The sequence below is a fragment of the Austrofundulus limnaeus genome, unplaced genomic scaffold, assembly GCF_001266775.1.
Source record: "Austrofundulus limnaeus strain Quisiro unplaced genomic scaffold, Austrofundulus_limnaeus-1.0 Scaffold220, whole genome shotgun sequence".
Classification (NCBI taxonomy): domain Eukaryota; kingdom Metazoa; phylum Chordata; class Actinopteri; order Cyprinodontiformes; family Rivulidae; genus Austrofundulus; species Austrofundulus limnaeus.
Window position 1 is genome coordinate 910,941 of NW_013952622.1, and position 10,588 is coordinate 921,528.

The window sequence follows — 10,588 nt, forward strand, 5'->3', positions numbered from 1 at the left end:
TCTTTTGTACAAAGTATTGGATAAATTTCAGTAAGTGTGTTCAATACATTTTCCCTGTTCCATTCCACATTATTACAAATAACTTCATTTCTGGACATTTATGGTTTGATTTCTTTGTATGTATGGATCACTTGGGTTGTTACCGACATATGGAGAAATTTTCATGTCATTAGCACCTCTAGTAATATATTTACTGAGAAAAATGGTGACGTGTTCAATACTTATTTTACCCGCTGTATTATCTCTAAGACCCTGCATCCTAATGCTGAGGTGAGTGATGGGAATTGACTATATACTAATATCAAAAAGAACATTTCTGTTTTTATACAGTATGTTCAATCTTTTATTCTGAAGTTCATCTACCAGTTTTACCTTGTTAAAATGTTTAATATTAACGGAAGTGGTTAATATTAAACTGATGGTGAGAAGTAATAATAAATGGTGACACCGTTCGTCATTGTACTTGTTTATTTTGTAGTGAACATTGGTAGCAGAGGATGTTAGTAATTACAAAGTTCTGTGTACATTTGGAGAGGGAAAACCCTACGAAAGCTGGAAAAATGAAGTCATTATTTGAACCTGATTCATCGAATTTGATGGTAAATGGTACTGAACTTATAGAGCGCTTTTCAAGTCCCTCCGGACCCCAAAGCACTTTACACTAACAGACATTCACCCATTCACACACTGATGAGACGAAACAAGCGCTTGCAGTGGCCTTGGCCCTGTCTGGAAGAACGAGAGAGGTGGTGATGGAAATACCTGTGGATGATTTAAATGAGGACACTGGTATAAATACCCTAATTGCTGAACTTGATGACTTGTTTTTGAAAGAAGAAAAGGATTGAATTGACGAGGCTAATTCCAACTTTGACCGTATCGCTAGTAGGGTTGGGCATAATCGTACCGTGTGCAAATAATCGTCAGAAAAACATTAATCGATTATTTTTTGGCACTTGACAATTAATACGATTAATGCCACCAGGCAGATTGGATATTTCTCTGGTTGGTCTGCTCGATGCTCCTCTTCGCTCCAAATGTGATGAACATTTTAAAAAAAAGTCTGTAATTTATTTATCTATCAACACAATTTAAAATTTGATGTATAGCCCGAAGTCTGTAATTTTGACAATTTGGAACAGATTTTTATGAAGAGCAAATATTTCCCACTAAATTGGTCATGTGACCAGGACATAAGGGTGTCCAGGGACTCCAGGGGATTAATCGTCAAATTAATCGTTATAGGCTAAATACCACAATTAATCGTGATTTTTTTTTTTTGCCAATATCGCCCAACCCTAATCGCTAGAGACAGTAACATGTCTATGACATATTTTATTGTTTTGAACAGAGGAATGGACGAATGCGTCTGTACAAAATTGAGCTTTCTGATGCAGCGTTGCACTGAAACATTGTCCCATCAAATATTCCTTTACCACTTGGCAAGGCATCTTTTAAAAGAGCAGGAACAGTGCTAGCCATGGAACATGACAGGGCAGTGATGTTTTACTCAACCTGTGAAACTTCACAAGTTCCAGCCAATACTGCTTTGACATCATGGACAATGACAAAGTCAAACAGCAAATAAATGAGCAAGAGGAAAATCAGCGTGAAGAGGAAATATTGATTATCACAAAAAAAAAAAAAATGAACAATGCAGAAAAACAAAATCCTACTCAAACTTCATCTACAGTTTGGTCAAGCTTCAATGGACGGGCTTCAAAGGCGTCTGGACAGCTCATGTAACAAAAACAAGGACTGTGGCATCATCTTGCAGAACATTCTTAGTTAATGTGAAATATGTTAGAAATATTGCAGAAGAAGACCAAAACCTGCTGTTGTCCTCCTGCTCCTGGTACAATGAAACCGTGGCAGTAGATCTGCATGAACTTGAACCAAATCTTCATATCATTGATCGGTTCATACGATTTATTGCAGGAAGAATTCTGAGAAGAAGTCCTCTAAACTTGTTAAAAAATTTATCTATGTCTGAATAAGTGTGCATGGTCCATCACCAAAAGAGGTTTAGTGACAATGGAGGTGAATTCAACAATGATGAGATGAGAGATATGACAGAAACACAGGAATAGAGACAACAGCTGCATACAGCCCATGGAGTAATGGACTTGTGGAACGTCACAACCGAACACTTACCAAAATAATAAAGAAAGTGAAAGCAAGCAACAGCTGTGACTGGGACACTGTGTTGGACAGAGCACTGATGACAAAAAAAAAAAAAAAAAAAAAAAACACCATGAAGAATGTATATAGTTTCAGTCCCTATCTTCTGGTTTGGACAGAATCACAATCTGCCTTCGGAAGCTAACGCTAAACATCTAAACAAGTAAAAAAAAATTAGCAGAAGGTAACACTAACAGCTTATTGCTGTCCGCTAAGACAGCTGTCACTCAGAGTCTGTGTCACACTAGCCTGGTTTAAACCAGACCATGTCCTTCACTTTGCTTCATACAAGGCTCTGGACTTGCTGAATAGAGAATCAATTTCTTGCAGGAGGCGTGGCCTCTGCTGAAGCATGTGTGTGTTGTTGGTGTGACGGAGGCTAAGCTAAGAAGCTAACCGGAAATTGCGTGTGCTGTAAACAACCCTACTGAAAGGAGAAAAGTACCAAGCCAAATGAGACGACTGTAAATGAGAGCTGCTACTTTGTCAGACAAATTTAATTTAATTTGAAGCCTTATCAACACGAACTGGCTTCATTCACTTCCTCCACTGCCGTATGCTAAAATAACTAGCAGACACTGTGCAGAACATCGACGTCGTTCAAAACTCCGCCTTCTGTTTGCTGATTGGCCCAGGTAAAATAAACTACAAGCAGACACTGCACAGAAAATTGATATCGTTCAAAGCCCCTCCTTCTGTTTGCTGATTGGCCCAGGTAAAATAAACTACAAGCAGACACTGCACAGAAAATGGAGGTTCTGTTCTCTGATTGGCCCGGCTAAAAATCTGCCAGTGAAATCCATCTCAATGGGAGAAGTCCCAGACTGAGCAGTGAAGGGAAACTAGAATTGAGTGGAGTTGCGTAGGAAGGCAAGGGCCAGGCTAGTGTCACATATATCCATCTCCTTTTCGATGATAGTTAGAATCTATTGGTTTGYTTTGAAAGTGGGCGGGATCATCTGTGGCAGTTCAGCCAATCAAACTAGAGTTTTAGCCCTGCTTAATGCAGGTGGACACGCAAAGATGAAATGAAGACAAACAGCTTTTCAGTCWCTTTATGTACTATATAAAAATATTAAACAAATCAAAAGGCCTTTTTGAAATGGTATTTTAACTTTACTATAACTATGTCTATGCTGTCACTATGTTAACTAGACCAGGGGTTCTCAAACATCTTGGGTCTGGGGACCCCTTACAAGGGTGAAAATTTCCAGGGACCCTCACCCCCCATAAACCCCATGCTGTTTTAAAAGATAATTTACTGTCATTTCAAACCTTAAGTGCCATGGGAATATATGTATAAATATTTTTAGTTTGTTATATTTTGTTTTATTAGGTCATTGTACTCCACACATTTTTAAAAATAAAAAACAAAATAAAAATTTAGTGAATTTTTTGAGGACCCCCCAAGATACCCCTCACGAACCCGTGGAGGTCCTGAGACCCCAGTTTGAGAACCTCTGAACTATACTATACCTGTTTAAAGCTGTGAAAGTTAGCTTTTAGCAGACATAAAGTTGGCAAAACCTAATTCAGCAAAATCTAATAGACCTGCTAACGGTTTTCACAGTAAGAGAAAAAGCTGATCCCCAAAATGAAAAAAACTTTTCCGCTATTAGCTGTTAGCGAATTAGCTGAACCTTGCCCACCGCTGGTTGAGGACACTGGGTTTAGACCAGTTGTCCTTATTCAGGGGCTCAAATATTCATCCTGAGAAGATTAAGCCAGAAAATGTTGTTATTGTACGTTGTTTACTTTATTTCTGCCCTACATGATCCAAGCGGCTAACTGTGGCCATAGTCTGACTTTATTTGTTTTTATTTTTTAATTTTTTCGCCCTGCAGGATATGTTTGATGTCATTTTAGATGAGAACCAGCTAGAAGATGCTTGCGAGCATTTGGCCGAATACCTGGAGGTCTACTGGCGTGCCACCCACCTGCCAGGAAACACTCCTCTGAACCCCTTACTGGAGCAGAGTCTGATGACCCCGCCCTCTGCCATCTCCAGCCTCCAGGGAGGTTTGTACCACTTCCCAGCAGAGCGTGATCACATAGTATGAATTTAATGCTGCTTAGAGACTCTGTGGTCTTGTTTTGAACGTGTTGCTGTCTTTTTGCTGTGCCCATCTCAGATTTGTCTCCCGCTGTCTGTTCTCTCACTCATCAAAACTTAACATTCTTGCAGTTTTCTGAAACACAGGAATTAATTGAATGATCGATAACAAAAGCGGGGTGAGTAGTAGGGTTTATATAATATGTATTTGCACCCCCTCCCCCACCCATACTTTTCCTGACACCCAAACAGAGCACAGCGACAGAGACAGTGAATGAAGCACATTTTYTTCACTCAGATCTCACCACGTAAACGATTATGTGTGTTTCTGTTTGTTTTCTTTATTGCATCGTGCCTCTTTTGTTTTGATTTTAACCTGGTGCTTTCGGGTGGTCCCCTGCTCCACGAGCTTTCTGGGCCGGGGAGGGGGATTCACAAAGCAGTGAAGCCCTGTCTTTAATTAAACTTYAACAGAATATTTGTTTTCTGTTGARCCTTTGTCAAGCATGCTTTGTGAATGCTGACCCCACTCACACTGGCACAGGCCTTTAAACGTAAAGATCAGTACTTAAACAAGGTTTGAATGGAAGGCAGGTGAACACGACAAACTAAGACTAACTAAGACACGACAGACTAAGGAGTCTGAGTGGAACATTCATTCATCAGTTTGACCTGTTTTTACACACTTACATAAATCAGGGGGCTTTAAAGGAAAAGTTTAGATCTTTTGGAGTGGGCTCCTGTGGACAGGTTAGGAATTATAGAGACGTCCTGAGCCGATTACAAGTATCTGATCAGGTCCAAATCATTGACTTTTTTTGGCTGCGTCCACACTGCAGGCAAAAGAAATCCAAATTAGATTTGTTTTTGCTTGTGTCAGAGTTTTTACGACAGTCTGAATGTAAAAAAAATATTTTTAAAAAAAATCAAACAAAATCACACACAATACATCTGTTCTGTTTCATATGTGGTACTGAATCAGATAGGTGTTTTACAAACGGACCGCAGTCATGTCACATTTATCAGCCTTTTATGTCATTGAGATTGGGGTATACAGATCGATCCAGATATTGATATTATCAATACCAACATCATGTATTTTAAAGCTTAGATTTCTGCTCGTCTTCAGCTTCATATTTTTTTAAATTTCCACATTCGTCATGTCCTGGATGACTGAGAATTTACATCAGCGTATGATGCTGACAGTCAGGCTTTTAGCTAGGATTTTGGAAGATGGAATCTACACCTTAAGGCCTTGGGTCCGCTACCCTCCTCCTCAATCCAAGCCCGGCACCAGTTACGCTTTATGTCTTTATCAACATCTTTAGTGTCTTTCCCTGGCTTAATAAACTCATGGTCCATGCTCAGTGCACATTCCCAGRGTGGGAAACAGTGATAGTCAACAGGACACAGAACAAGTCACGACTGCTGGATCCAAGTTTTTACAGAGACCTGCCCCAAACTTAATTCTGATTGGCTAATAGGCATTTCTAGAGTAGTTGAAGTAGTAGTAGTAATAGTATTTGCCTCTCTTAGATCCAGATAAGTCTGGTAATCCTCTGGGTGAATCCAAGGTTTTACTTTTTTGCAATACGCCAGAGATCCGGCACAACACCCCCTTTAGCTAAAAGCATGCTAACCGTGGTATACTAACGTGTTGAACCATCAAAACTAGCATGATGGGGTCAATATTTGGATTTGTTTTTTCTTTCAGAACGTCTCTCTCGTTCCATAAGAGCAATTCTGCACCTGAGTAGATAGGAAGCGGGGAGATCAAATGTTAACACTGGACTGAACAAAGCACAGCAGAGAGGAGAGTTTGTTGTAGCCATCGTTGCTTCGGTCCACATCGTTCCTTGTACTCTGGTTTATGGATAATTAAACAAGTTCGTAGCGTTAGCTGCTCCGCATCGCCTTCCTCCATTTTTGTTATATGTTATGGGCTCACATGCACGTTTCATAGCGAGAATGTGTCACACACAAAAATATGTTGTCATCACGCTGCACTAGTCACAGTAATCTCAAAAAGGCAAATATTAATCAGTGACAGCTTTTCTGATAATTAAATGCACACAAAACAGTTTTGCACAAACAGGAGTTTAAAGCTGTTTTAAGACAGGAGRAATCCACTACAGTCTCACCCTGCTCAGACTATCCATTAGTTCTTCCAGGTGTGCTCTCCAGGGCCATTATCCTGCACGTTTTACTTGTTTCTCTGCTCCAACCCATCTGAATCACAGATTGAATTAGCTCTTCAAGTTCTGCAGAATCTGTAACATGTAAGATGTTCAAAGCTTTACTGTAAAAACCCAACTTGAAAAGTTCTGAACTATCCCTTTAAAAAGGAATTAACCAACAGTGTGACTGTCGTTACACTGCTGCATGATCTCTGTTGACTTTGTTATGTTTATAGTATGAAGCAGCTCTCATTTCCTTTATTTCTTATTGCTGGATTGAGTTTGATTTCTCACAGTTTTTGTTCTAAAACTTTATTTGTTCCTGGATGTTTGAGACCAGATGTTCTGTGTCTGCTGTTGTTTTAACCATCAGAAACAGAAACCAGGCGAGTCAWCACTGCAGTGTGAACTGCTGCTWGGTGCAGATTTAACAGTGATTTCACATTATAATGACTAATTTTGTTTTCTTTTGTTTTCTTTTGCGTTGGCACTAAAGCTAAGACGATTACTTCCTGCGAGTTTTATTAACATTTGTTCACTGGTTCATCTGATGTTTTTGCTGACAAATAAACACACGGGACACATCGCCTAAACAAACATAAGTTTGATTTGTTAATTAATAACAAGTGCTGATCTGTGTTGAAACTACTTTCAAGTTGCATGAAGTTTAAGTCAGCAGTCATGTTCATGTTCAGTGGAACAATCAGGCAGAACACTGTCCTGATAGASAGAACCATACAGATTATATTCTTCTGGAGGGTTTGTCTTCATTTCAATCATTCAGGAGTTGAAGGACSGCTCTGTTTGTTTCRCCAGGTTGGTTTTCAGACAGTCATCAGGTTGAAGAGTTCTTAACTGCTGRAATTATTCCTCTGGGTTGTTTCCATTATTTGATGGAGGAGGTAAAGCTGAGTGTGACGTGAACAAAGAGAGGGGGATGATTAACTTATTTGACACAGAATTTTGTCATAAAATAGTTCAGAAATGTAGAAAATCTGATCATTTTCTGGACTTAAACTCAGATCGACATCAGAAAATAGATCATTAACCAGAACATTATGACCAGGGATTCAGTTCAATTCAATAKTTTATTATAACCAAAGGGAAATTAAATAACATCTCTAATAGCAAATTGGAAATTAATAGCATCTACTACAGATGCAGGTATTTTCATTTTTGTCTTTTTTAATTGTATTTTTTTTCACTTTTCACTTACAATAAAACAGCTTTTAGTTTATTTTGCCTGCAGATATGGTTTTAAATACACACATATATGCACATCTTTGGAATAATGAGTCCAGTGTAGATGGAGGAACAACTGCAGCAAAAAGTAACTTTCTCAACACGCTGTGAGGCATGTTAGTGTTGCTTTAAAGGGTAATTCTGGTTTATTTTAGCTGTCATATTTCCCATTAATACGGTTATTACGGCTGTATGAGTCAGAGACACTGCACTCTTCTTCACCTTTTGGGTCTGGGGAGAACAAAACAGCATGAGCTCAGAAAAATATATATTTTAAATTAATTTGTTTAAACTAGTAAAAAATGTTTTCAGTTTTAAAGTCATATTAATGTGACTCAGCAGCTGATCTAACCACAGATTATTTGTTTGTCGTGTGGATGAAGAGTGTAAAGTTAGCTTGACTCATCAGTCAGAATAATTAATTAGTGGAACGCAGGCTAAAATGATGAATCAGATATTAGTCTTTAAAATCGATGCCAGCGCTTCCTTCCGTTCACATGCTGTGTGGTTTGTTTTTGTCCCGTTTTGTGTTTTCTGTTTATCTCAGAGTYATCATAAAAAGCTACTTTAAGAGTTGTGTTTGCTCATCTTAACCGTCTCGTTGTGTCTTTTCTTCTTTCCTTTTTTTTTGACAAATTCACACGTCCAGAACAAGAACCAGGCGCAGCCCCGAGAGGAGGTGGAGGGTGACGAAGAGGAGGAGGTCGGCGAGGAGGCCCACTCCCCCCTGGAGCAGGACAGTCTCATGCCATCGGACGAGGCCAGCGACTCGCTGTCCCGRGGCCGCAGGGGGAGCCCTTTACACCCGGAGGCTGAGGAGGAGGAGGTGGAGGAAGAGGAGGAGGAGGATGAGTACGCCTCCCCCTGCCACGGCCGCACGTACAGGGACGCGTACCCCTCCCACCGCGGGCATCCGGGCAGCACCCGCAGCCACGAGTCCCAGGACAGGCTGCTGCAGCGGCAGGCTCAGCAGGGCCACAACCAGAGGATGAACCGTCAGCGCAGCCGCCCCTGGCCCRGAGACAACTACTGAGACCAGGACCCTCCCCCTTCCTCTGGCCTCCAGGTCAACATCAACACCCCCCCACTCGAGCCCCCTGACTGTCGCACAGTCCTAAACTAACTACTTAAAGGTGGCAAAACCAAAATCCGCGTTCCTGTCAGTCAGACACAGTTAGTTTCCAGTTGAACAGGGCTAACTCACCTCSGCTACACAAACGTCCCACTTTAGCTGCTCCGCCTGAAGTTTCTCCACTGTAGGACGTCTCATAACTCTGGCCTTAAAATTCCTAAGACTTCGAATCCTCTTTACTATTGCATGTGTAATTGTTTTAGGACTCTTTGCACATTGCGGCAGAACAGGAAGTGAATGATCTCTACAGATAAACTAACATAGGAATGTTCCGTGTTGAAACCTTGGATGGGAAACTGTAATGCATTTAATTACGATGTGTATATATTGAACGGGCACTCGGTTTTGTTTCATGGCTACTTTTATGTTTCACTTTGTCGACACTGACAAACGTTTGTACCATTCTRGTGTTTGCTGAGRMATGYGAGGCGGCCTCTGAACTGTCACTGATGGTGCTGAGGCTGCACCGACAGCGCCACCTACGGCGCAGGAGGTTCACTTGCTGTTGCACAATCACACTCCGACACTTCGACAAGGCAAACAGGCACACAGAATGTAAATGCAGCCGAGGAAGGGCATGTTTTGAGGAGATGGATGTTTTTATTTTTATTTTTTGTTTTTTTTTTGGCCAAAACGATTGTTTACATTCAGTCGTTCACGTGAACCAAGCACACGCCGCTCGGCTGCAGCGCTCTGACGAATCAAAGGCTTCACAGAATGTACGCTCGCATGCCTTTCTTTGCACCTCCACCCGGCTTCCCCACTACCACCATTCGATTGTAGCACGTTACTGATTGTAGCATCCACGACTCCCGCACAGATCGCACCCTCTGTGTGTCAAACACTGCATCGTGTGTGCAGCTGGGTTTGTACAAAGATAGACACTTCAGTCCCACTCGCATGCACGCGCACACACACACACACACACACACACACACACACACACACACACACACACACACACACACACACACACACACACACACACACACACAGTCGCCCTCAGCTCCACGTCACAAATGTCACAGCCTCCCGGAGGAAGACTCGTTCCGTTCACCTCATTCCGTTTCCTGCATCACTCCTCCGTTCCGGCGACACACGAGGTCAGCATTTTTTTCTCGTTTCCTACTTCCACGCATCACTTTATATATTTATCTGGTGTTCTGTATATTTAAAGAGAGGTGGGAGGGGAAAAAAAGCAGCATGATTTTAAAAAAAGAAAAAGAAAAAAATCTATGCAAGTGTTGCATGAAATCTGATTATTTTTTGTTTGTTTGTTTGTTGTTTTTTTTTCTAGTAACACATTGGTTCTGACTCTCCTTGTCGTCTCGTGGTGATAGTCTTGTCTTTGAGGCTACTCACTCTGCGCTACAGAAACTAAATTTTTATTAATTTTGTTTTCCCACAAAATATAGTCTGTTGGACGCTCTCTTTACGGAGCCCCCTCGAGGACATCTGGATTATTTTCTTTTTATGTTACCTCACAAAGTTTTGCGTTCTCAGTGTAACTGTAATGTTCTGTTTTAACTGTACTTAAGACATTTATTTTGAAATATCCGGATGTGTCACCGTAAGTTAGGGAAGTAGACGGTGATATGTGATATGTTTACGTTGATCATTTCGTGGTTACAAATGGACAGAGTGGCCGGGTCGCAGCTCACATGGGATGAACGCTCAGGCTGCCAGTGAAATTTAACAAATTTAACTGGTAAATTTATGCCTGATGTTTTTGCTCTGAACTGATTTGTGTTCAACTTTCCTGTAAGATCATAGATGAGATTTTTCACAAATAACTTTAAGCTA

At 40.9% G+C, this 10,588-nt stretch overlaps 1 protein-coding gene across 4 annotated transcripts in view; it reads left to right on the forward strand.

The window, feature by feature from the left end:
* The window catches only part of LOC106525262 (voltage-dependent L-type calcium channel subunit beta-4), a 34,589-nt gene extending 24,007 nt beyond the window's left edge, over window positions 1-10,582 (forward strand). Inside the window, exons 12-14 of one of the 4 annotated variants that reach the window (XM_014019430.1) lie at window positions 4,026-4,196; window positions 4,367-4,413; window positions 8,303-8,341. In XM_014019430.1, the coding sequence (XP_013874884.1) occupies window positions 4,026-4,196; window positions 4,367-4,396 (201 nt within the window). In that variant the 3' untranslated portion in view covers window positions 4,397-4,413; window positions 8,303-8,341. Of the gene's footprint in view, window positions 1-4,025; window positions 4,197-4,366; window positions 4,414-8,297 lie in introns of all 4 variants that reach the window. The other 3 variants (XM_014019432.1, XM_014019431.1, XM_014019433.1) reach the window with 3 other exon arrangements.
* Window positions 10,583-10,588: the final 6 nt, after the last annotated feature.